This window comes from Mesocricetus auratus, unplaced genomic scaffold (assembly GCF_017639785.1).
Source record: "Mesocricetus auratus isolate SY011 unplaced genomic scaffold, BCM_Maur_2.0 Super-Scaffold_15014, whole genome shotgun sequence".
In the NCBI taxonomy this organism is placed as follows: Eukaryota; Metazoa; Chordata; class Mammalia; order Rodentia; family Cricetidae; genus Mesocricetus; species Mesocricetus auratus.
Genome location: NW_024429186.1, coordinates 41,104,157 through 41,131,664, shown reverse-complemented (window position 1 = coordinate 41,131,664; position 27,508 = coordinate 41,104,157). Strand labels below are relative to the sequence as shown.

At 41.2% G+C, this 27,508-nt stretch overlaps 1 protein-coding gene across 2 annotated transcripts in view; it reads right to left on the bottom strand.

The window, feature by feature from the left end:
- Ppp2r5e (protein phosphatase 2 regulatory subunit B'epsilon) overlaps positions 1-27,508 on the bottom strand; it is a 138,450-nt gene that overhangs the window by 31,648 nt on the left and 79,294 nt on the right. For both annotated transcript variants that reach the window (XM_040742919.1, XM_040742920.1), the window contains exons 4-5: positions 14,372-14,473; positions 5,693-5,785 (exon numbers count right to left, since the gene is read on the bottom strand). In XM_040742919.1, coding sequence (XP_040598853.1) covers positions 5,693-5,785; positions 14,372-14,473 — 195 coding nt within the window. The remainder of the gene's footprint in view (positions 1-5,692; positions 5,786-14,371; positions 14,474-27,508) is intronic.

Here is a 27,508-nt window from a genome sequence, read left to right as displayed (position 1 = left end):
ACCCTCCCCACAATTACCAACAATCTGGTGTGTTTCCTTCCAAAACTGTCAATGCATAATGCTATAGTCTAACTGTGTCTTCCAAACTCATGTTTTGGGAACTTGCTCCCCAACATCAAGGAGATGGAACCATTTGGGAGGTGTTTAGACCACAACAGCACCCACAAATGGAGTCACACAATGATAAACATGTGACTATGGGAGTACTCAGCGCTCGCTCGCCCTTTACCTTCCACCCTTGGCACATGAGACCACAGAGGTTAGATACCAGGCAGACAGACGTCAGCGCATGGATTTTGAACTGTCCTGAGAAAGTTTCTTCTCTTTAAAAATCACCCAGCCTCGGGTATACCAGTTTCTGTCGCAGCCACATAGATTTGCTCTCAGTTTCATACCATGATCCGAAAATAGTAAACAGAAAACTCCAGAAATAATTCCTAAGATTTAAATAGTCATTCTGAGTAGTATAAGAAAGCTCCGTGTCCCACTGCATCCTACCCAAACATAATCATCCTCTCCCCACGTTGGGTCACTCAGTGGCCATCTAGTGGCCATCACTGTATAGCAGTACTTGATACAGGGGTCAGTGCTGTCTGTGGCCTCAAGCATTCACTGGGGAGCTTGAAGCACATCTCTCACATAAAGGAGAGAAGGCCTGCAGAGGTGCCCCAATGCACTAAGGCAAAAACACAGACCCAGACTCAAAAACTATAGGGTTCTATAACATGCATGCACCACTTCAAAACAGATCATGTGTATCACTGTTTACATTCTTTGTTGCTAACTAATGAATATTCTACTACATGAATGTCTAGAGTTTTTCCAACCAACTCCGGATGAAGACTTAAGTTTCTTTCTAATGGTGTAATCATCAACAATGAAGCATCTGGACTCTTTGTAGACACATCTGGTCATGTCTTATGGAACTGCTGGGCCAACACTTGAGAGAATACTATGAATACTATTTTCTCTGAGGAACTGGACCATTTTAATTACCAGATGCCATGTGTACCTGTCTAGCACTCACTGGCACTATCTTCTGATAGGTTTCTGGCTTACTCAGAAGAATCCCTTCCACCCAAGCCTGTTATATTTCCTTCTCCAGTCTCTATACTACAGTTTAATGTTCCTGAATAGATTATCTTTTTGTCTTCCAGTCCTTTAATTATCTAAAGTACCCTACTAGACATCTTTCTCAAAAATGTATACCATGAACTATGAAGTTTTTTAAGTTAAAAAAGAAACTAGAATTTTAATTAGAACTATACTGGCCAGATGGGGTGGTGCATACCTTTAATCCCATCACTTCAAAGGCAGAGGCAGGTGCATCTCTGAGTTTGAGGCCAGCCTGGTCTACAAAATGAGTTCCAGGACAGCTGGGACTAGACAAAAACCCTGTCTCAAAAAACACCTTGCCCCCCCAAAAAAGAAACTCACAAACTATCTTAGAGAATATATAAATACCTTTATGATGGTAAATTTACTCCTGTCCAGGAATATACTACATTCCAACATTCCTTCAAGCCTTCTCTGTAAAAGTGTACTGTAAGTTTCACAGAGAATTAAAATTTTGTTTCATATTGAGAATACAGTTTAACAATGAAACACATGCTTAGCCAATGGATTAAATTCACAGCACTAAAAGAATATTCAAAAGGTGAAGACTTTTAAATTAATATTAGAATCAAAAAGATACTGTGATATAAAAAGGGTCTGAAAGGGTATTTCATAACAATGCGATTTCCCAGATAGAACCAGCAAGTGACCAGTACAAGTCATTCCATAGCAAGCTCACTTGTGACTTAACACAGGATGGCACTGAGTCTCAAAGGCATCAACAATGCGATTTAGAGTGAAGGTAACAACTTATTGTGTCCAAATGAACAAAGCAGACCAAGCAACCGCATTTGGGTTGTGTTTCATATTTTGCCTACTACTATCATGCTCATTCTGCAATCTACACGGTGAATGAGCAGACTAGAGCTCAGGAATCAAATATGAACACTTACTAGCAGTCATGCTGCAAGTATACAGAGGAACCCATTCTCAGCTCTTACAGTATGCTACAATACAGCTATCTTATGGCCCACTACAGTACAGTAAAGTCCTCTATTCTTATTTTGCTTTTTGTATTCACTTATGGAAAAAAAACTAGGGAAATGGAAAACACATTTAAATCTTGTGACTAAAGTAAGCTTTAACTTAGTAAGTTTCCCGCTGAAATCACCAAAACATTTTCAGATCATAAAGCATCTACAGAAAGTAAAAGGTTTGTTCAAAGAAAATGTACAAGGAAAATGTTACTTTGTTTTGTGAAAAGAATGGAGGATTTTTCATGTGCTAAGACACGAAACACAGAAGGGCTAGGTGTAGTCTGGGTATGAAGGGACAGAAGGAGGGTGTAGAAAATCCTGAATATGAATCAGAAGTGGAAAACTCTTCAGCTGAAGGTCAGCAGGGCAAAAGGGGTGTGGCTGGGATGGGGTAACAGCAATTAACAGGGGGAGCTCCTCAAGCCACAAAGGCTTATGTACCCCAGCAGGGCCCATGCTAGGAACAAACCTCCCAGAAAGAAAGCTCAGAAACAGGCACAGAGGAGAAAGCACCAGGTAGCCGGTTATGCCACCAGTAGCCTGGAAAAACAGCAAGCAGAGATCAGGACGGCAAAGGCCAGAAAAATGAGGTGGCTGAAAGCACAGCAGACCCAGATCCACCCACTGTTTGTACTTCATCTTCTTGTCTAGGGAGACACCTAGGATGACTGGCCACGCCCATTGGTACAGGCACTCGGGCCAGGACCAGATAAGTCCTATAAGTTTACTAATATGCCATGTGGCTGAGGAAAGGATTTCACTGCCCCAACACACCTTTTCTTCATGAGACAGTCTCTCTCCCCTTGTATAACTGGTACTAGTTACTTGCTGTGATAAAATGCCATGACCAAAAACAACTTGTGGGGAAAAAAGAGATTGTTTTGGCTTGTGGTTCCAGAGGGATAAGAGTCCACCATGCCACAAGTGTGGGCATGAAAGCAGAAGCAGGAAGCTGAGAGAGCACATCTTCACTGCAAGCAAGAACACACTGAAATTGACCGAGCTTATATAATCTCAGAGTCTGCTCTTGGTGACCTACTTCCTCCAGCAAAGCCACACCTCCCCCCCCACACACACACACTGGGACCCAAGTGCTAAATACCAGAGGCTTTGGGGGAATCTGAGCCTGTGAAGAGGCTCCCGAGATTGAGGCTCCAGGCGTGTGCCTCTATACCTGCAGGTGTGTGCAGATGATGAAGTCACACAGCTCCACGGTGAGGGGAGTGCTCTAAGCACAAGGGGTCTAAGCAAGTCTCTGCTGCCGTTATAGACAAAACTGATCCAGCAATCTGCTAAAACGGGGAAACTTCTAAAAGCTCGTAACAGGCTTCTACTAGCCTTGTCAAAGATCAGGATTCTAATCAATGGCTTAAAGGAGGACAAAAGTCAGTGCACTTGAGAGGGTCACAAATGTCATAAAGGTGCAAGACTGTGAATAGGGTGATACTAACAAACAAGATCTCCAAAGACTGGAGATGAATGATATGTCACAGAAATGCATGGCAGATTGCACAATTAGATTTTAAAACCAAGCTATATAACAAGATCAAAAGAAAACAGGGCTTTACAGCATTAAAGTCAGTGAAGACCAGAAGTTAACAAAAGTTAGCAAAATCATCCAACCACAAGAAATGATATTGAGATTTCCCCTATAAGAAATCAGACAAAGACAGCCAGAAGGTAGTAGCAAGCGCCTTTAACTCCAGCACTCAGGAGACAGAGGCAGGTGGATCTCTGTGAGTTCGAGGTCAGCCTGGCCTGTCTACAGCGTGTGTTCCAGGACAGTCAGGACTGACATACAGAGAAACCCTGTCTCAAAAAAAAACCAAAATTAATCAATTAATTAATTAAAAATAAATATAAAATAAAGAGAAATCAGACACCAAGCTGAACTGGCCTGATGAAGGTACTGATACAATGTTCAGAGGTGTATTTCATATTTGAAAACAAAAGGACTTCTATAATCTACTGAAGGATTCAAACTCTGACAAGAGAGAAAAGGCTGATAGAATTAAGAACTCAATCCATGACAGACAATGCTCACAGACAGCAGGTGGGCCAATCCACATGACAACCAATGCAGTACCAATGGACTCTGTGTGCACAAGCACAACTCAATACCCTGTCTGCACACCTAGGGAAAGAGTGTGCAAGTGTTAAATTGCCCAGCCAGGACCAGCACTTCTTCCCGGCTCTCTGCCAGCATCTCAGGGAGTCCAGGAGGACCCACAGAGCCTCGGCTCTCAGCAGACTGCCTGCTCCTGGCACTCTGGTGGGCTGGATTCTGTGATTGTGCTATACTTTAGCAAAACAGTGCCTGTGGCTCAATGTGGATATCCTGAATTCTGAACTTAATCTCATTAGGGCAGGGCATGAGGTCACTACAAAAGTTAGTGGCTTTTACCCGGTGAAGGCATAGGAGACCAGATGTCTGCCACAATTATGTTTTACTTAAGTTCTACTTAAACGAATGTCTCAGTGGGAAATAGGTATTTGCTTTCCTGTCAAAGGAGCATCAGCCCACACACCACTCTGTTCCAGTGTCTATGTTAATACATGAGGAAATACAATGAGGACAAGAAGATATTTCCTAAAAATTCAATTTCAGCAGAGTATCCCAAATCTCAGACAGAAAGGAAGATGTAGTGGACAGTTTTCGTATGTAAAATGAGAAACCAGGAAAAACAGGTTCCCTAAGATGCCCCGGATGAATAGGCTGGGAATTAATCCCTGCAGGAAAAACGTAAAGTGTTAAATTGTGCAATTTCCCAGTGACAGCTACAGTCCTCATAATTTGATTACCTGTGCTCTGCATGGGCAAGCTCACCTACTCACTTTTAACAGCTATATCCTGAAGTGCTTTAGGAAACCTTTTTCTAGACAGTAGGTTTTAAAGTAACATAAAGATGCACACACTGGGCCTGGGAGATGACTTAGCAGTGAACATATCTGCCGCCAAACCTAAGGAACTGAGTTTAATTTACAGAACCCACAAGGCAAAGAAAAGAAATTATTCCGGAGGGCGTGTCATTTGACCTCTATACTAGAGTTGTGACACACTCACACATACCTATATAAATACATATACACACACACCACACAAAATAAATTAATGTAATTTTTTTGTTTTGTTTTTCAAGACAGGGTTTCTCTGTATAACAGCCCTGGTTGTCCTGGAACTCACTCTGTAGACCAGGATGGCCTTGAACTAATGGAGATTTGCCTACCTCTGCCTCTCTCCAAAGTGCTGGGATTAAAGGTGTGTGCCATCACCACCCTTTAAATTTTCTAAAGATTTGTACAAATCAGTCATATAAATGAAACTCTTCTATAATTAAACTTTTAAGAAACAAAACTTAGATTTAGGAATGGGCATTCCTGGTGTTTAGTATGGAATTAAATTCCACCACAAATAAAATTTTAAAAGACACTGCTACTTTTACTGGGCAATAACAGAAACTATCTCGTGTAAACATTTAAGCAAGAGGCAACACAACAGTCACCAGCAAGACTGTTGTTGTTTTAACAATATCCAAGAGCATGAGATGAAGTGTTAGTAAATAAATTACATGCATACAACTACAAAAAAAAATGCTTACCTGTAATACAAATTTCTGATCTATGTATTTTTTGGCAATGCTGGGTTGGAATTCTTGGCTTTCCAAAAATCGTATGAAAAATTCATATACAAGCTGCAACAACAACAAAAAAGACTGTAGTTAACTTCAAATTAGAATTCATTGAGACTATTAAAATCTAAAAAAAAAAAACCACATTACACTAAAATAGACAGGGCTTAGGACATCAAGTTTATATCAATCCATGGGCTGTGCTGGCCTTTCTTGTGACTCACAGCTAGTGTTATCAATTTTTTTGTTTGGTTTTGGTTTTTCAAGACAGGGTTTCTCTGTGTAGCCCTGGCTGTCCTAGAACTCACTTTATCGTCCAGGCTAGCTTTTAACTCACAGATATCCAACTGTCTCTACTTCCTAAGAACTGGGATTAAAGGCATGAGCCACCATGCCCAGTTTAGTATTAAAATTTTTAAAATTAAAAACCAAGAAACATAGCCAAAGCAAATAAAATTCTATATCCTCACCATTTAGAGAGAACCACACTGTTTAAAGTTTGTGTCCTATCCTGTTCCATTCCCTCCTGTCCCCCCCTCGCAATTCTCCCCGCCTCCTGTGTAGGTAGGTAGGTAGTTCTGAGATAGTTCTCTCCTTCTACCATGTGGCCCTGGGACTGAACTCAGGTCACCTTGATGGTGAGTACATCTTGTCTGCTGAGCTACCCTGCCAGTCCACCACTAACATTTTATGTACATTCCTCCCTCTGAAACACATCTGTACCATATATAAATCTTTGCATATCTTGATAAGTTACTTTTATCATTTAAATAGTACATTAGGAATAATTTGTATCAGAAACATCATTTTCCTAAATAAGCCATTACTGATAATTTATAATGAATTCCATTGCTCATAATTAAGCAACCTCCTATGCTCAGATAGCTAAGTAGTTTCTATAGTGTTTCTCTAGCAAAGCACTCCACAATTTGTATCATACAGAACATACACTTCTTCAATTACTTCATGAGTAAATTTTTTAAAAGTGAACTTGTCAGCTCAAAAGACACCCAAACATTCTGGATTGTTCATCACCACTGCCAGCTTTTCTTTAAGAAAGTGTATATCATCTTACACTCTTGTAGGCAATGTTTGTGTAACTTAGTATCCTCATTTGGAAACAGCATAGTCACATGGGCAGGGTCAGCCTCAAATAACTCTTCAGATAAACAGTGCAGGATCGATGTTTATTCTCTTTGTTTGTATAATAAATCTATGTTAAAGGCCACACTAGACTAGACAGCAGCATCACTATTAAGAGAGGAACCCTGGCCCAGCTGTATCCCTCACTAACTGCATAAGTCAAAGCTCGTTCATTGTTTGAAATTCTGTTTCTTTCATTTTGCAGTGGAGATGATAATAAGAGTAAATGCAATGTTACATGCAAAGCTTTCTGTACAATGACAAACATAATCACCATCATTTGCCTAAAACATTTGTGTTTTTTCTTTCGCACTTAAAATTAATAGATATACCGAAAAGCTTTATGAAATAAATATGTATGTATGTGTGGATATTTAAATTTAGATGGCTTATATGTATTTATAAGGAAAAGAAGAAAATTGTAAATATGCTTCATTTCATTTTATAATAAAATGCATTACATGTTAACATAAGCATATAAGTCTTAAAACAACAGTTATTTTAAAACTTTATTATAAAGAACTAGCTAGGTATGCTGACACATGCCTGAAATCCCAGCACCAAGAGAATGGGGCAGGAGGGCTGTGAGTGTAAGACCAGACTGCCCACTTAGGAAAACCCTGACCTGAGAAAATAGGATAAGTAAATAAGGCGATGTATTGTTTAAATGTTTTTGGTTTATTAAAAAAAAAAGGCTAATACCTGGTATAACAAAAGACAGATTCACATTTGCTTGACAATTCAAGCTGTGATTTGTTGTTTTGGTTGAATTATACTTTTTAAAACAAGTCAATGTTGGGAAAAGAGTATTTTATAGAGTCTTCTCACAGAACCATAGACATTTATTTAATGCAAACATCAAAACTCAACAGCCTCTCATTTCTGAAACATGAGTTGTAGTGCAGCTTCGAGGTTAAGAGTACATGCCACCCAAGCAAGAAGTGGAGTTTAACTTCTAGGACTCATGTCAGGCTGGACAGGCATATAGGTCAACTATAGCTCCAGTCTTAGAAGGCAAATGAGTGCATAATTGCGGCAAGCTGGCTAGCCAGTATACCACTGAGCTCTCAGTGTGGCTGAGAGACACTGCCTCAAAGGATAAGGTTGAAGAACAATGGAGGACAATTCTGACATTAAGCTCTGGACTCCACCTCTCTCTCTGTCCTCTCCTCTCTCTCTGTCCTCTCCCCTCTCTCTCTCTCTCTCTCTCTCTCTCTCTCTCTCTCTCTCTCTCTCTCTCTCTCTCTCTCTCTCTCTCTCACACACACACACACACACACACACCATAAAAAGTAAAAAACAATGGACTGCAATGCAGATTCTGAAATGATGCCAATGAACTATCCAATATCCCACAATTTGGATGGACCTTGATCATGTATGCTCCTAACTTGGGTCATTTTCCAGTTGGGAATTATTGGCTCACAGACTCATGTAGACTTTTCAAGTATTGACAAACCCTATTTCACAGTATCTTTTTAACAATCACATTTTTATTTTCTCCCAAGAACAGCCTTTAAATTTTGAGAGGCTGAAAACCTTGGTATATAACAGATACATAAAACAGCTAGATGATATATAACAGACATAGGACAGATACTGGCTTTTTAAAGTTCAAACTCTTAAGTTATGCCTTCAGTATTTAGATTCTATCTTAACAAGAATTATTATCAAATGGGCTTCCTTGTTTTAGAGAAAAAAAAAATCCGGCTTGTTGTTTTGTCATGCACAAATGCTGTCTCATGAAGAAGCAAACAGTATATAGCCTGTTGTTCAAAGCATCCTTCCACAGGATCACCACTCCACTGCAGCATGCAGGAATATGGTTCATGCATGCTTCTCGTGTCACCATGCAGAATATTTTTAAAGTGTGCTCAAGGGTCACCATTTAATAGAATTAGTCACTTTCAATGCTCTTCAAACCTTCTTATGTGAAATGGGCATCTGTAAACTTCAAGTTCAGACAGGGAATAAAACTGAGTACTTGACCAGTCTGACACTTGTCTTTATTTATCCTAAGTCAACCGCATTATAAACATCACCATGCCCAGCACACTCCTTTAATCCCAGCACTCAAGAGCTTCGTGAATCTGGGCCAGCCTGGTCTACACAGTGAGTTCCAGCATAGCCAGAGTTACACAGTGAGACCCTGACCACTGTTTTTATAATGAATAGTTCAAACAGTACAACAACTAATAAACACAGGGACAAGGGCAAATGCCATAGACCTGTGATAAAAGAAGTAATAGGGGCCAGTGAAATGGCTTAGTAAGTAAAGGTGCTTGGTGCCAAGCTTAATGAGCTGAGTTCAATTCCCAGAACCTACATGGTGAAAGGAGAGAAGAGAAGCAGCTCCCAAAAGTTGCCACACACACACACACACACACATACACACACACACACACACACACACACACACACACACACGAACTCATACACAAATAAATGTAATTTAAAACTTTATTAAGACGCGTTGGCCTTGTAGGCCTGAAAATTAACTGAGGGACATCTAAGGGTCCAGGGATATCACTAGCTTATGTATTCTTACAGAAGTCTGGTAGCTTCACTCTAACACTTAAATTTGGCATTCCTTCTAGCATTTTTTACTATATATTTAGTGCGTGCGTGCGTGCGTGCGTGCGTGCACACTGGTGCCTGTACAGCAACTTCCAGGATTAGTTCTCTCCTTCCACCATATGGGTTCTGAGGATGGAACTTGGGTTGTAGCTGCACCTGCTGAGCCGCCTCTCTGCCTACTTCTCCCATTAGCGTTTAATGTTTTTATAAAGCTGCTGTGCTGTGGTGCTATGTGCCTAAAGATGAAGCAGGTCTAGGAATTCTAGATGTGGCCTGAGTGACAGAGATACCTCATGTCAAATGGGGGGAGATAGTTGGGGGGGTTGAAACCCACAAAAACTGTGTGGGTTTTGTGCTATGGAATAACCCTTTAGTAGATTGTAAACATTTATCACTTGGAATGGTTTAATAAGAAGCTGACTAACCAGTAGCCAGGCAGGAAGTAAAGGGAGGACTGCCAAACTAAGGATACTGGGATGGAGAAAGATAGAGTTAGGAGTCGCCAGGAGACACAGACAGAGCAAGACAAGTTGGAGGACAGGTAAAGCCAGGAGTCAGGTGGCAATACACAGATTAATGAAAATATGGGTTCATTTAAAATGTAAGAGTTAGCTAGTAACAGGCCAATTTTTAAGCTTAGTTTTTTTTAAAGAGTTGGCTAGTATTGGCCAATAATTTATAATTAATATAAGCCTCAGTGTGTTTATTTGGTAACTGTTGGAGGGACAGAAACGTCCACCTACAGTTTTGTTTTGTTTTCTCTTAAAAACTTGCTTAGGGGGGGGGGGTGTCTTTCCAGTGATGCGGTAATGTTGTAGTTAGAATATGGCTTGAATTTCCCCTCCTCACATAACTGTTCTCTCTTCAACACTCTCATTTTCAACATACATAATTCCAGGCTCACTCAAACCACCCTTTTTTCCTGAATCCACCCAAAGGAAGAGTCCCTTTTCCCAGGCCACACTTGGCCATCAGTCTTTCCACTGGGCCTGACAATTGGTCCCTTCAAAGCAGTTGTTGCTTAAAGTGACTTGGTGGAAACACTTCAGAAACATTTAGAAATAAGCACAAACTGAACCTCAGAATCAAAAATCTCCTTTGAGTTTCTAAAGGAAAAAAATGGGGGTGGGAGTGTAAATTACTAGTTGAGGTCTCGTGAGGAAGGTCCATGAGCAAAAAGTTAACATTCCTGGCATCAGGTCTCACTGTAAGGCACTAAAAGCCATCCTTAATTATAAACAGCAGTCCTGCAAAACTGTTTTCTACTGGGAAGGCAGATCTAATCTCAGAAAACACACAAACAATAGCATGGCAACTGTCTCATTCTAGCTTAAAATACACCAATAGAAGTACTAGGAAAAAATTCTATATCATGCATTCAAGTAAACCTCTGACATATTTGATCAAGTATCATGTGAACTTGATATTCTGTTGTCTATTTTGGTGAATCAGTGGGTCACAAATTTAAAAAAGTTCTGCAGGAACAGTCAGTTAGCCAGACAGTAAGAATAGCCAACTACAAACTAACCAATCGCATTGTTTTCTTACTCTATATTATTCTCCAATAGTCACACTTTGCTTTCTTGTACAATGTGGTCCAGAAGAGGAAGCATGTTGTGAATCATGAAACTCGCAAAAGTGAAAAGAAAGAACACCATACTATGTGTGATTTGAAAAAGATCATTTGTTATAACAATTTAAAGGCTACTAGACAAGTGTCATAGCACACAAATCCAGCACTCAGGAGGCAGAGGCAGGAGAATGGCCAGACAAACAGCCTGAGCTACACAGTGAGCAAGGCCAGCCCAAACTTCATGGGGAGACCCTATTTAAAAAAAAAAAAGATCAAGGGCAGAGGATGTAGTCCAAGCAGTGCCAGCCAGCATGTGCCAAAACGCTGGGCTCATCCCTAGCACTTCAAAGACAACAAAGCAGATAAAATATAGAGTTTGGTGATATATGATCGTGACATTATTAATCTATATGGAGAAAGAGATTGCTTATTTTAAATTATTTATTGTGTGTGTATGTGTTGTACATGGAAGTCAAAGAGTCATTTCTCTCCTTCTGTCATGAGTGGCAAGCATTTTCATACACTCAGTCATCTTACCAGGCTCAAGGGATCTCTTAAACACTCCCTGAGTGACTCGTCAGTTAAAGCCACGCACTTGAAAAATGGAAAGGAGACTAATTTGTGTGGTAAGGCAACCAAAGGAAAGCTAGGGCCCATGATACAAGTCTGGAGTCTGTCCCAGGGTGTCCACAAAGCAGTGAATGAAGCCAAGCGGGCACTCTTCCTCTGACCTCCCCTTTGTACTGGGACAGGACCTCACATGGCCTTACACGGCCCTGATTATACCTGGCCCCTCTCTCCCAAGAGCTGGGATTGTAGGCGTGTGCCACCATAGCTGTTGTTTCTGTGATTTTTAAAAGTTCTTCCACTTGGTCCAACCTTAGTCAGACATATTTCTCTCCAAGCTAAGAAAGGGCCAGAAGGATTACAGACTTGAACAAGATGTCAGCACACACAAAGCCAGTCCACTGTACAAACACTTCTGACTTCATATCTAAAAGGGCAAAAGTCTCATTGCCAGGCCTCACTGTTGCTGTAGCCTCATATGAACCAGCAGTTAATATTCCCACAGTAAGTCAGGGAAGCTAGGATGTGGTACACACCTTAATGCAATAGCCTTCTATTTCCTATCATTAAATAAACTTTGATTTGCAAGTCCTTTATAATAGAGTTCTAATAATTTTTTTTAAGTTCAGGAAGATAAACTGAAATAATGAGTCTCTGTTGAATTTTAGGGGAAACTTATGCTCAAGAGAGCGCTAAAAGTGCTTTGCAAATGGCAAGAATGCCCTGGCTCTTCGTTGGCATATACACCACAAGATGTAGGACATCCTTAGAAAGATTAACTTTTTTTCTTAATTATTTTTTCTCTCAGACTAAGCTTTAATCCAATTGGTTGGTACCAAGCATTAAAAATAAGACAGAGTGCCTGGTTGTAGTGGTGCATGCCTTTGATTCCAGCACTGGGGAGGCAGAGGCAGGTGAATCTTCGAGGTCAAGGCCAGTGTGGTCTATAGAACCCGTTCCAGAACAGCCAGTGCTACACTGAGAAACCCTATCTCGAAAAAAGAATAATTTATGACATCTCCTTCAGTGGTGTAGCCACTGATAAGTTGTCATTGTCCCAGTAAATAACCTCTGACACATGCTCATACAAGCAAACCTAATTCAACTCAGTGGATTGAAAAGGAAGCAATCAAGACATGCTGGCACATGCTTTAATCCCGGCACTCAGGAGGCAGAGCCAGGCAGAGCTCTGGGCTACACAGTAAGATCCTACTTCAAAACCTGAAAAGAAAAGAGAAAAAGAAAATCAAAGTGGGATGCAGACCCTCTGAAAAGTTTCAGTGGCAGAAGGAGGGGACGAGAGCGCAAGGAGGGGAAATGACCTAAGCTGATTATGCTCACACAAGAAGTCATTAAAGAATTAAAAGACAAATAAAACATGGCAAGAATTCTACCATTCGAAGAGGTTTGAATGTTATCACCTAGGACATACATATGAAAAGCACTCTAGGGTTACAGATCTTCCACCACCAGGCAGAGAAAAGAAGCATCAAACCTAAGAAATCAAATAGTGTTTAAACTAGTATAATTTGCCCAATCTTGGCAGCTCTAACAGGACACTCCATATCACAAGCCTGAGGACATGTTGAAAACACAGTCCTGTAGCCAGAAAAAACATTCTGCAGTGTGACTTTATCACCTACAGGTGCCAAACAGCGACAGGCCAGGCGGAAAATCTATAGCAAAGACTCTAAAATGGGGATAGCACACTGTTAGATTCACTCTGGGTCTTTTCAACTCACCTCAAAATGTCAGTGAGTTAACAAGCACAGTGGCTTCTACCAGAGGTGAAGATGGACAAGGCTGCACACATTCTCTTCCACCCCTCCCTTTCCTTCCTGTTACTTATTACTGGCCTCTGAAGACATGTGAACTCAATGGAAAGATGGCTTTTGGGAGGTAAACAGAATCAAGCTTCTCTGTCTTCTCCTTTTGAGGGATGTTGGCCTTATTCCTTTCTGGACACAAAGGAATAAGGAGCTGAAAAGTATCAGCTAATACGTAAGTAAACAAAGTAGTAGGCCTGCCACTAGCCTCCAGAAGGCACTGTGGTCCTGTCCAGGCCAGGCATGGGCAGTGATCTTAATGCAGAAAGAAACAGGCCTTCACTCCAGCTCTTTCTGCTGTTTCTCTGTCTCACACCACTTCTAGGAAACTCAGGAAAGCCACTTATTGTTATGGAAAAGATAAGGCATAAAAGCCCCCAGGCACCTACTGCTAAAAATGAGGTATGTGCTCCGTGACCTAATCCCATACAGCTAATACTAATATGAAACCAGTTCTGTTCTTGCTTGAAGTTACACTGGGCGGGACCACAGACAGGCTCTCATAAAGGAATAAGACCTGCAGGTCCTGTGACACAAGGACCCGGTCCTGCAAAAGTACTGCACTGAAACCCACTGCTCCCTTCTTCTGGCATGCTAACTATCAACCACAGGCAACATAAAAGCCCTGGCACTTGGGAGGCGGAGATCTCTAACTTTGAGGCCAGCCTGGTCTACAGAATGAGTTCCAGGACAACCAGGGAGAGGGCGGGAGGGGGGAGGGGGGGAGGCAGGGAGGGGGAGAGAGAGAGAGAGAGAGAGAGAGAGAGAGAGAGAGAGAGAGAGAGAGAGAGAGAGAGAGAGAGAGAGAGAGAGAGAGAGAGAGAGAGAGAGAGAGAAGGTATTTTAAGTTTGCCACTGTGTATTCTAATTTTTGGTCTCTCCCTTCAAGAAATCCCCATGCCAGTCAGGGAAAAAGTTAATAATGGTGCTTTTTTTTATAACAGAAATGAAAAGTCAAAGTACCTGTAAGTGGGGCCATGACGCCTCGAGGGTAGGTTCATCTTCTTCTGGGTCGAATTCATTGCTGTCACTAGGAGGGAGAGTTCTGAATATATTGCAAGATACCTAAAAATAAACAAGCAGCAATCAGCTCCAAGTACCTTTGGCAGGTGCTCTGGGGACACAGTGCACATGGGGATGCCACAGAACTGAAACTGGGGAGCCTCTTTCCACAGGCTCCAGGCTAGGACCACCACCTGGAGGCAAGGCTGGAAAGCCGCAAGGTGCCATCTGGCACTCTCACTGGCATTCCCAGCCCTGTGAGTGAGCACGTCTCATCAGAGCTGGTGCTTGTCCACTTACCAGTCACGAGTGTGCCTAACTGGTCCCTTTACCCCAAAACACAAATAACTACGAGTGGCCGCAAGCCCTTCCTCTTCCTGCATCATTCACATTTACAGTTCACAATTTATACAGTCATTGTTGAACTCATAATGAAATTTCTGGCAACTGACAGACCAAAACACAAAACAACAACAAAAAAGGAGTCAGGAAAGAACTTAAGAACCTTCCCAACAGCCTTTAAAATCACACCTACTCTTGCCCTAAATGGTTTACTATGGAAGTCCAGGATGCACTGCATCTCAGTCTACACCTCTATGAACACAGCATTTCTTTGCCATAGGCAAAATCCAAATTAAATGCTGACTCTTCAAGAGGCTGGAATCTGGATGCTGAATGAGGATGAAGAAGACTCGATGGGCATACTACGTATATTACAGGATGCCCACCACGAAACACTTATATCGGAATGCTATTAATGCTACTCTAATGGTTCCTTTTCCATTCCCCTGCTGTCTCTCCTCCTCCATATTCATCTAACCTTGTAATCAAACACACCCTCTGGTCTGAAGACTAAAACAAGGAACAATAGAGACATGTATAGAAGCCTTGCAGGATCTTCAATGCAGGGTAGAAATACTGACCTAGAATGAACTGTTTGTTTCTGTTTTGTTGGACTAGATAGCCCTGGCTGGCCTCGAACTCAGAGATTCACCTGCCTGCCTCTGCCTCCAGGGTACTGGAATTAAAGTACTACACCTGAATGATGTGCTATTTTGAAAACAGATGGAGAAGGGCTTTTAGAAGTCCCCATAAGGTGGGTGTGTTTATTCATGTAAGCACTTATTAGTACCTGTTATATGTATACACTGTTCTAGGCACTGGGGAAATAACAGTAAAGAGAGAAAAGTCTACTCCTTCATGAAAATTCCATTCCAATTAAAGTTGTAATATCCTCATTCCCAGTTATGAACATTCAACTCATGTAGTTAAGCTATAAAAAAGTGACTGGATTTTATTGGAAGTCATCAATGGACTGTATATAGGGAAGCCACATAATTTGGTTTTTTTTTTAAGTCAGTCCAATAGCTTTAAAGAGTTTTAGCAGTATGACAAGGACAAAGGTCACTCGGACTAGAGGGTGACAGAGAAAACAGGATGTGTGGAATGAAAGAAAGGAAAGAATAAAGGATGGGGGTTGAAATAACAGCTCAGTGGTTGAGAGAACTGACTGTTCTTCCAGAGGATGCAGGTTCAATCCCCAGCACCCAAGTGGTGGCCCCCAACCATCACTAGCTCAATTCCAGGGGATCTGACATCCTCTTCTGAACTTCACAGGTACCAGGCATGCACACATAAATGCATGTAGGCAAATACATACACATAAAAGGAAATAAATCAATCTTTAAACAGAGGATGGATTTCCCAAAGTGAAGACTGGGGAAAGTAAAAAGTGTTTTGCTTTGTTTTATTTTCTTGTTCTGGTAGATAATTTGGAGGTCCAGCTAAAGATGTACTAAAGGCAACAAGACAAATGAACCTGGACTGGTCACCCAGACAGTTTGGGACTGGAGACATGTGAGAGCTTGTGCTTATAGATACTTAATGTCATGGTCATGTTGTTGTATACCCCAACATTTAGAAATGAAGTAAACCAAAAAGTGCAAACTGAAAGGGCGGGGGGGACCTGGCTCTGAGCTAAAAGAGGAAAATTAATGAGAAAATAAGAGGACAGACAATAGCAGCGAATGCTGTTCAGAATTTGGAAAAGATTCACCCAGAGCAGACACGGCAGCCAAGAAGTATATACTATCACAGTTCCAATAATCCCTGGGAATAGAAGCCCAAGAACTCAGCTCCTAGGTAACACAGTAACCAGCAGAGGTACAATGGAAGCTAGGATGTCAAAATTTCCCCAGTGTTCTAGAAGGTAGGATGACAACACTTTGTACTTTAGCTCAAATGATGAGGGACAAAATTAGAGTATATATTTTTGCTTTAGATAATTTTCTCTTCTAGCAATTATGAGATAAGTGTATTTAAGAAACTAGAGACTTTTCAGATACCTAGCCACCTAGATGTCTCTTCAGTCAGCCAGCCATATTCCAATTCACAAGGTCCTTTACCCAATTTGATACACTACAAGAGTATTATTTTTCAAAATCACATTTTCATCTGAATTAAGTCAATTATATTCAATATGCCTTCCAGGATGTTTTATAAATGTACCATTCATCAGTTAGTTCTCATTGGTATTGACTGTCTTTTTCCCTCTCTCAACACATGTAAGTCATGAAAGGGGAGAAAATGGACATTCTATAGAGTAACCCCCCCCCCCCGGCAGGGTTTCTCTGTATTGTTTTGGAACTCACTCTGTAGACCAGGCTGGCCTCGAACTCACAGAGATTCGCCTGCCTCTGCCTCTGGAGTGCTGGGATTAAAGGCATGCGCCACCAACACTGGCTCTATAGAGTACTTGAGCAGACACTGAGACCTTGCATACCCTGGGACATGCCAACTCTCTCAAGGGCCTACCACTTTCTGCAGCAGCCATCTGTTTTCTGATCTGTCCCGGCCCAGCCATAAGAACTAAGAAAAGTGTAATAAAATGGTGTTCCTAACACCTACAAGGGATTCATTCAATAAGCACTTGGGAAAAAAAAGTCTATATGTATTTATAAAGTCATGGATTACAGTTTCAATTTAACTTTTCCAGGTGATTTAAATAAACGCAGATTATTCAGAAGAACACTTATGACTGTACAGTGTCCAAAGCCTCTGGTTTGGTCACAGTTTCATCTTCTGCTACAACATCAAAAGAACACCAAGGTGTAGTCATTTCTTCAGTTCTACCAGCTTGCTTCTATACTTTCTCCAGAGGAGTTCAATGGTCTGAGTAAGGAGCTCTAGAGCAAAGGCAAAGAGTGGCAATGAATGGCCAAGGTTTTGGCCTAACCTGAAACACAGTAGGTATAAACAAGATGTCATGGCCACTAAGAAACTAATCTAAGACTAGGCTGAAAGGGCTACAGAAAACTTTCATTTGCAACTTTCTCCGAAACATAAAATTGGAGATAAACGTTCTGTCTGGTTAATTAGAAGCATACATCAATTACAGGAGTAGTATGAAACTTTAAAAATAGTGGGTATAGGGAAATAGTAAAAAAAGAAAGGGGAAAGTTCCTATACGAATTCAGTGGCATGGTGTGTAGTGCCTCACACTGATTGTACACCACTGAAGCTCTAAGAATGGAAATAGGTAACAAGAGTCAAAAAGCAAAGCCATAAGTGAACCACTGAGGACTAAATGAGGAGACAAGTTTAAGTGCAATGCTTAGTTCCACACTACCGAATATGAAGCCAAATCATTCCTGGATGTGGAGTAGAGATCACCTTTAAATCGCTTGATTTGTCTGCAACAGTTTGTATGTGGGGCCCAATATGGGGAAAGGGCACCTGATAGCCCCCACCCCAAAAAGGTGACAGTCCCCTGCTCCAGATTGTAAAATTGCTTTCATTAAAGCGTTGCTTTCACAGTCGCGGCATGTACATCATGACTACAACCAACCACCAGGATCATGCTCAACCATGCAGCAGTTCTATAATGAGCTTATGTGGCTAGATGCATTCAGGTATTTCCTCCTAAGTTAAAAAATAAACCCTCTATATTAAAATATATGAGACACTAGAGGCAATAGTAAGCCTTCTATTTCATTAATTCAGGAATGAATTATCAAAAATGAACAACACAAACCTTCCAAGTACACTAGGGAGCTAGAAAGATGTTAAATGATTTACAGCACTTGTAAACCATTTGCAGAGGACCTGGGTTTGATTCCTGGCATCGACACAGTGGCTCACAACTATCCATCCAGTTCTGTGGGCTCTGACACCCCTCTTCTGCCCTCTAAAAGCATCAGGTATGCATGCAGTGCACATACATACATGAAGGCAAAACACACATAAAATAAGCAAACCAAAGTATACTAGGCTTTCTCAGCTATTTCATTTTAGTTTACACTGATATTATTAGTACAGAGGGAAAATATAAAACATAAATCCCTAACTCATTTTCATCCCAAAGACAGAATAAACACTCAATATTGTAATCCAATAAAAGGCTTGAAAGCCCTAGCCTGCCCTCAAAAGAGTGGCCATAAAGACAGAAGAGCAAAGCTAAGGGAAGGAGGAAAGGAAGCTGTGTAAAAACCTGTACAACCTTCTTAAGGGGAGAAAAGTCACAGCCAGGGCCTGAACTCAGGGCTTGTAGAGTAATATCAATAGCAGTTCCTGGCCAGACTTTTCCCTTTACAGTATGGAAACTGAGTGGACAGAGCACAGAGGTCTTCATGGTAACAGTGTCTAGAGCACATCACAGTTCTTAGGGCCCCTTCCTTGATACCCTCCCCTACCCCACTGGCAAGGCCAACCTGGAGAGCAAGGATGGGCCTGGCCTATTCCTTTCCCTGTCCTCTAACCTCCCCACCTCTATTACATTTTCTTACTTCTGTTACTGTCTCGTTTATCCTTCTCCCACCATCATCCAGCTCCTTCCTGGGTGTTTGGCCTACCAGTGCCACACCAAGCATTCGTGTACACTAGCATCCCTGCCTGAAGTCCCCACTCCTGGCTCACCCTTGGCATTAAGCATCTTCAAGCTTCTCCACTCTAATGCTGCCTCCCTTAAACCCTTTGTTTGCTCTTCTGCTTACATTTTGAGACCCTTAATATGTACTCCTCCTTATCAGTTTCTCAAAGCTTGGCACCTAATAGATGGAAATAACTAGGGCTGACAAACAGAAACAGGACATTTAGCTAAATCTAAATCTTGGATAAACAAGACATTTTAAAGTCGACTCCATGTAGTATCTGGGACAGTCTTATTTTTTCTTTTTAAAAAATTGTCTGAAGTTCTAATTTCACTAGATGCTCTGCTTTTGTAGTTGTTAAACCTGACAAACCTAAAATTACACTATTGCTAGGAAGATCCCTGTAGAAGAGGAAAACTCCTGCAGGCGAGGCCCAGACCTAAGGACTGTGCTATGAGGGCCCATTTCTCTGCTGGTTCTTCCAACACTTAGGCTACCACTGACCACTGTGAACAAAGCAAATTTCAATGTCTTGGCCAAGCATAAAAAAGAAGACCACTTATATCCTGACTAGCAAAAGAATTGATGTCTTAGCATATTTTTAACAATTTTGATTAAATAATTTATTACTTTGGGGCCTATAAGAGCAAAACACAACTATTATTGTTAGTTATTCAAATTACTGCGCCCCCCCCAAAAGCCTCATTGTCCCCACCTTTTATCACCATAGAAACCTCTAATTTTACATGATTTTGGTTGATATTTTGTTACTGTCTCACACATTATAAAAATATTTTGTCTGGCAGAAAATAACTACTCCCTAAGCATTGACAAAGGTGAATATATAACAGAACAGCGGGGAAGGACAATGTATAGTAGCAGTTAACCTTTTAAAGGAATGACTACTTTGGGTTCCTTTAGTTATACATCTCTTAGCACCATTAACATTTATGGTTCTGGTACTGTGGGATGTAATATGATCTGGCACCAATGTGATGATAAAGCACTTGGGGGACCTTGGCAGATTCCATGATAGGCATGGCAGAGGACAAACATACAGGCAGACAAAGCTTACCTGAAAAGTTTTAAAAGAAAGGGAAAGGGGGAAAGAAGGAAAGAGAAATGAGGTAAAGAGGCACAGAGAGATGACAGAAGAGAAGAAAGAAAAGGTCCTGTCTGCCCCGGGGAACGGGGGGGGGGGGGTCCGAAAGAGCGTAAGTGGGCAGGGGTCTTTCTTTTAAAGGGGTCCGTTGCACCTGTCACCACACTAGTAGTCATGGAACCCCAGGCTGACCAGGGCCTGAGTGCATTCTGCCAGGTGACAGGGGCAGGCCAGCATAATGCCTGAATCCTTACATCTCCCTGTATCATGGTATAACAAAATAACCTAAATCATCATCTCTGTGCTCCATAATGTATTTTCTAGATAGCTGAGTACCACCATTACTGAGTAACAGCAGATGAACTGGCTGACCTCAAGAACATTCTTCCCCCTTTTAATCTGCAGAGTTGGCATTTCAAACACCTATGCAAAACTCAAGTGTACCAACTATAAAAGCAAAAATAATTGCCAGGAAAAGAATATAGTGAATTCTTGAGATTACATTTAAACAAGTAAATTTTCAAACAGAAAAGACATGCGAAGAGTTATCTAATAGAGTATCCACACAATTAAAAGGAGCTATTGATTTATCTACTATTATTCACAGTATACAAGTGACAAATTAATATCCCTGAGTTTTCCCCCTAGCTTATTCACCTACTGTTCATTCAATAATCTATCATATATTAAAAAGTCACTAAATGATGTAATCCAACAGTCACAGTTCAAGTGAGAACCCAGTAAATACAATGTTGACGCTAAACCCTAGCACACTATTCCCATAACCTTTGTCAACAATGAGAACCCAAATAAATGCAGTAACAGTGTATCTAGAAGAAAAATGGGAAATTTTTATAATACTTCATCAGAACATCACATATGTCAATTTAAAAAGCAACTATATCAGAGGAAAAAATATGAATATAAACATGACTTAAGTCTCTAAATCAGATTCATCTAACCCTGTAAAACATACTAAAAGCCTGTCAAACATACTAAAACTTGTACTAATATTGAATATTGAACTAAGAACTAAAATTCCAATAAATTTTCTAACATTAAAATAATAAGTATACAAAATTTATAAAGTGTCAAGTTACAGCAACACCAAATTTAGGAATCATTACTGGCCAGATAATAATGATAAAATCTCTTTTGAATTCTGCCCTTTAATTGACTATAGGTAAATCATAGAAACAAGAACTAAGATCCCAAAGCATATTATGATACTGTTCAAAGTTAATAAGTTAAATATTATAATATTACCAATACACTTTTAATTTTCAAGATAGGAATTTCAAGAAGTTACTATTCCAACCATGTTAACTTGCATCAATAGGACTTTCCAAGTCACATGATGCCTACCAATGCCGTTTCCCAAGTGCAAGCCTCACCAGCCCAGAAGACAATCAAAAACACTGTGGATGTGAATGTACTCACATCCCAAGTTTTAGCGTACAACTACATTTGTGGACACAGTTCTATGCCTTTGAGGAAACTGGCTAAGGACATTGTTTATGTGACAGAGAGGCATGTATTCATAAAAATTTTGAGATCTCTTACAAAGTCTATAAATCTGTAACAATCTTGTGGCATATTCATCATCATACTAGTCTGGATTACAAGATTTCTAGAACACAGCACAACTCTGTTATACTTTCTCAAGAGGCAGAAAGAACATCTTATAATACTGGGTTTTTTTTTAACTCAAGAGGCAATTGACAAAAGGAAATAACAATTTAAATTTTTTCAAAAAAATATTGCCTGATAAGAAAATTTTAAGATAGCAACATTTTCAAAAGACAATATGAAAGAGATTAAAAACCTTTAGGCATGTCCTATTGTCCTAGCTCACAAGGAAGAAATCATTTTTCTTATATTTCTGTTGTCAACTGCTTCATTTTGCCAAGTGTGATACAACATACATACATATATATATTGTATGTCTGTATATATACGTATGTACATTGATACACAGAAAGGTATAAAAGCATATGTGCATGCACATACTGTTTGATACCATTTACATAAAGCTGGAAACTGCAAACTACACCGTGGTGTTATTGTCACAGCACAGCTATACTCTCTCCTCTGTGTACCACATATCATCTTTAAATAAGATGACCTCTGAGGAGTCAGTGGGTGTGCCTGGACTGAGGCTGGCAAGGCTGATTCCTTTCCACCATTACCTAACACCTCTGGGGAGTCCCCTTTGGGTCTTTTCTCATGTGCTGACTGATGCTCCAGAGAAGAACAATCTATGCTGTGACTTGAGAGCAGGGTAATCTGGAAGCTGAGAACGATGTTTACAGAGTGGTCCCTACTTTCCAAAAGGCACCCACTTCCCTGGGCACTGCCTACAGTCCCCAAGTACTGATTCTCTCCAGTGTTAGCATCTCTGCAGAGAGAACCTTGTTTGGGGGAAACCCACTTCACTACCTGCTTTAGAGAGAGTGAAGAAGAACCATTAGCTATGGCTTCTTATATAAACTTTGCCCCAAAGCGCCTGGCTTTTCCCCAGGCGTCCTTTCTCGGAGATGCATTTGTGCCACCTCCTTGTTGTTAAGGGGTATGACTTAGGTAATTTCCAGGGCACCTCTGCCATGGCTTTAGACCCACCTGTCTCTGGTCAGTCAAGGTAGTGAAAGCAACTTCATCTGCTATCCAGCTTCCAAAACGCTGATTCTGTGATCTCTCCCCATTTTCTATGTTCTCATGTGTCTTATTTTCCCGTATTTAGTGAGATTTTTTTAAGTGGTAAAGGAAAAAAGCATATGCACATGTTCGATCTATTTTCTAAAGAGTCAGCAACTAATTTCCTATTAAAATATTTCTTTCATCCTCCAGTATCTCCTGCTAATTCAATAATTTAATTTCTTTAGACAAACACGTCAATCCCTTTTTTATTGGGAAAGAATCCAATCAAACAGCACGAAAACCAAATGGCAGCTGCTCTAATCTTAGCCAAAGCAAAATTCAGAAAGCCACACAAGCCTCCCGCCTCACGGGTGCACTGGTGGCAAGCAGGTCTTAGTAGGAAGCAACACAGAACACTAGCGCACATCCAGGGCCTGCAGATGAGCACAGAATTCAAATGAATGGGTGTGAGTCAGACTTTCATTAAATGAAAAACCACATGAATCTCAAGGGGAAATGTCAGCACCAGAGCTCAAGGTAGAGAAGGCTTCAGCCCTGGCAAACTGCTGTCGGCTCTCTGTCACCAATTCCACCTGGGCCTGCGGGTAGCCTTAGTTACTGCATTCCCAGTCCAGCACTGCACTGCCACACCTCAGCTGGTCTGGTCAGCACCAACTGCCTTCCTGGCCCCTACTCACACTGGGAGAGAGCTCTCCCACTTTCTTACTCTTTCAGGGAGTTGCTATTCTTTTGACCATTTGGGGTTGTCCCTGGCTTTACACAATTATTAAATTCATCAAACTTCCACTGCCTAAAATGCTAAGTATGTTTAAAGTTGAGATCTTAAAGGGGAAAGTAAAAACTGAGATGAAATTGATTAAAAAAGAAAATGTGACAAGTACCCAAATTTAAATAATGATTTTCTGTGATGAGCATGAAGAAAAAAAAACATAGAAGAAAATTTTCATGCATACTCTTCTCCATTTCCTTTCACTCTGCCCCATCTCACAAGATCAGGCCAACCGTACTCAACCAGCCGCCATCATGTGCAAAGCTGCTTGTCTCATCATCCTTAGAAGAGCAAAAATTTTCAGAGACTGGAAGAGGAAAACGTTTCTATCACACCTGCTACTCAAGGGTACCCGTGACCTCCTGCCCACCGTCTGCTGCCCACCGCTGTCTTCCTAGCTTGCTAAGCTCTCTGTGATCTGGACTCCCCCCGACCCTCCTACTGCTCCAAGTCCAAACACAAACTCTCCACTACAATCAGCTTCTTTCTCAAGATTAAACTTTGTTCAAAACACAAGGCGTCTTTTTTTATCTGATGAAATGGTAACCAGGGATGTTGAATTAATTATCTAGACTGTCATCCCCACACAAAATCATCACAGGGAAATTCAACTTCACACAGAGATGACTATATTGCATTCTCTCCAAAATTGGAAATGTAGCAGTGAATCCAAAAGTGAAGACTGTTGATATTAAATCTTAGAATCCAAATACAGAGGTGTAAACATCGCAGCAGTCACTGCTCACTCTGTATAAACACAGCACAGACCCTTGTACCACTGGCGTCTGCAGACAAGACCCATCCCCAGTTCCCCCCACCGCAGCCCACTCAGACAAGCCAGGAGATAGGCTTGCTCAACTTGAAGAATTGGTGATTTCTGAGAGCCAAAACCTACAAACTGATAAAACAATACTTTGGCTTTAACATGAGACATTTTGAGATCATAAATGCTGAACAAGTACTCTGAACACTGAGATTCAAAATCAGTCAATGCTACGAGAAAAATTGGGAATTTTAAAACAAAGCCTCTGAGACTTGCAATTTTAAAAGAAAGCATATACAAAGCACACCCTATTCCTGATGTACATTTCTAGCCAAGGGTACTTGCTCCCACTTAAAAACACTACGCTAGAATGGAGAGATGGTTCAGTGGTTAAGAGCAATTGGCTACTCTTCCAGCACACATGGTGGCTCATAACCTCTGTAACTCCAGGTTCAGAGGATTTATGGTCTCTGAGAACACTGCATGCATGTGGTACACAGACATACATGCAGGCGAAAGGGAGGGAGGGAGGGAGGGAGGGAGGGAGGGAGGGAGGAAGGAAGGAAGGAAGGAAGGAAGGAAGGAAGGAAGGAAGGAAGGAAGGAAGGACTAAAGCTAACAAAGAAACACTACCTAACTGTCAGCACCTCATCCTCTATGTCTGTGTACCTGTTTCTTGATCTCTGTGATTCGTAAAACAATGCCCTGAACCATCAATGCACACCTGACCTCTACATGACCACACAGACCCTGCCTGTAGATAACAGTCCTCCTTACCTTAGAACCACTGCCCAGAACAGCTGGACAGAGTTAATGCTGGCTTCATCTGGAGGGGGCAGAGGATGTAGATATTAGCTCCTCTAAAGGAAATCCAGAGATGGTTCTAGGGCACCAAACACTAATCGCCAGCCTGCTGGCTCACATATCATTTCCACACCACTACCTTACAAATTTCCCCACACTGTTATTAAGAATACCCCACACTGTTATTAAGAGCATCATACACACTCAAAAAACAAAAACACACATTTCTCAGCACCCTCTATCATCTAATCTTAACTTTTTTTTTTTGAGAAAAATACCAAAGGCGCTCAAAAGGAAGTGCCTGCCTTAGTCCAGACAGTGTTCTGCCTCGCCCCCTAAAGTGCTTAACTTCTGCACAGAAGGTAATGCACACAATATTTCAAAACTAGTCCCCCCCCTTTTTTTTTTTTGGAGGGGGGTTCTCTATGTAACTCTGGTGGTCCTGGAACTCACTCTGTAGACCAGGCTGGCCTAGAACTCACAGAGATCTGCCTGCCTCTGCCTTTCAAGTGCTGATGTTAAAGCCATGCTCCATCACTGCCCAGTTTTCAAAATTATTTTTTAATAAAAATCTTTTGTTACCTATAGTTCCAAGGGCCCAGAAATATCTTCTCCCACTACAACTTGCTCAGCCGTTTTATTAAAAAGTCTAGTTGCTCTCCAGCTTATCAAATAATCATTGCCAGTCCTATTTTTACTCATAAGCATCGTTCTTGTATGTGTCATCTCCATGCTCATAGCTGCTCTCCATGCCAGGACGCATCCTGTTTTCTCTTCCCCGCTGCTTTGGAACTCTGGTGAGCACTGGAATGGCGCTTTCACTCTCGAAGGCCCTTATCCTCTCTACATTGCAGGGGAATCTCAGAAGTCACGGTGCAGCACATGCCCTCATTTTCCTTACAGATCAGGTTTGGCTCTGAATATTGGTCTGTAGCCAGCTACCTCTTGGAAATGACCTGCTCGTTGCTTTCCTGCCAAATTCTTGCCTCAAGCGTTAACAGACTGAGAATTCCATGCTGAGGACACTTGTTTTCTCTGCTTTTTCCTGATAATCACCCACCGGTGTGATGCAAGCAGCTCTCTTCTTGGAGAATCAATCCTTCTCGCCTTCCTCCCATCTCTCTCCTGTCTCTCAGCAAAGAAATGACTACACTGTTCAAATGCCAACAGCCAGGGCTATTAAAGATACTCTTTGTTTAAGCTCCTCTTAAACATGCTGCAATTTCCCATCTTCTTGGTGGATTTTCAAGAAGCACTGCTATACCTGTAAACAATGTGTCCATTTTCAAGTTTAAAGTAAAAGGTTGGGTGGGGGGAAACGATACTAAACCCTTGAATGCAGTAGTTGAATTACTGTGCGCACATCTGTTGCCAGGTTTGCAAGGGAGGGCAAGGACAGAAGAGGAGAGCTCTCAGTACAGTGGGATGGTATTACTGGATATCAGTTATGGAGAGGCCACGCCTCTCAAAGAGCATTATATATACTGAAAAACCACAAACAACCTTAATTGAAAGCAGTTAGGCCAGAAGGACTACAGCTTGAAAACTAAGCAAATAGTTATTTCCTAAAATAAAAGTATTTTTAAGAAAACTAAAATTAATCACAGTTAAAAATACACCTCAAACTCCTTAAGAATACCTGAGGGACAATAATCTGTTAAGGCAGGAAGGGCATAAATACACAATTACATCAGGAAAAATTATTTAGGTGACTTAGCTGGAGTAGGGAGTAAGAAGTGAATATGATCAAAACATTTTAACAACCAGGCAGTGGTGGCGTACACCTTTAATTCCCAGCACCTGGGAGGCAGAGGCAGGTGGATCTCCGTGAGTGTGAGACCAGCCTGGTCTACAAGAGCTAGTTCCAGGACAGGCTCCAAAGAGTGACACAAAGAAACCCTGTCTCAAAAAGAAAAAAATATTCCAAATGCATGAAAATTTTAAGAGTGAACACAGATCCCCACAATCAACATATGAGTTGACTTTGTCAGAAGCAACTAAAAATACAAGAAGAAAAGGCTGATGAGTCTCTAGATTTAGGGCTAGAAAGACAACTCGGTGGTTAAGAACAATGGCTGCTTGTTCTTCCAGAAGTCCTGAGTTCAGTACTAACATGGTGGCTCACAATGGCCCA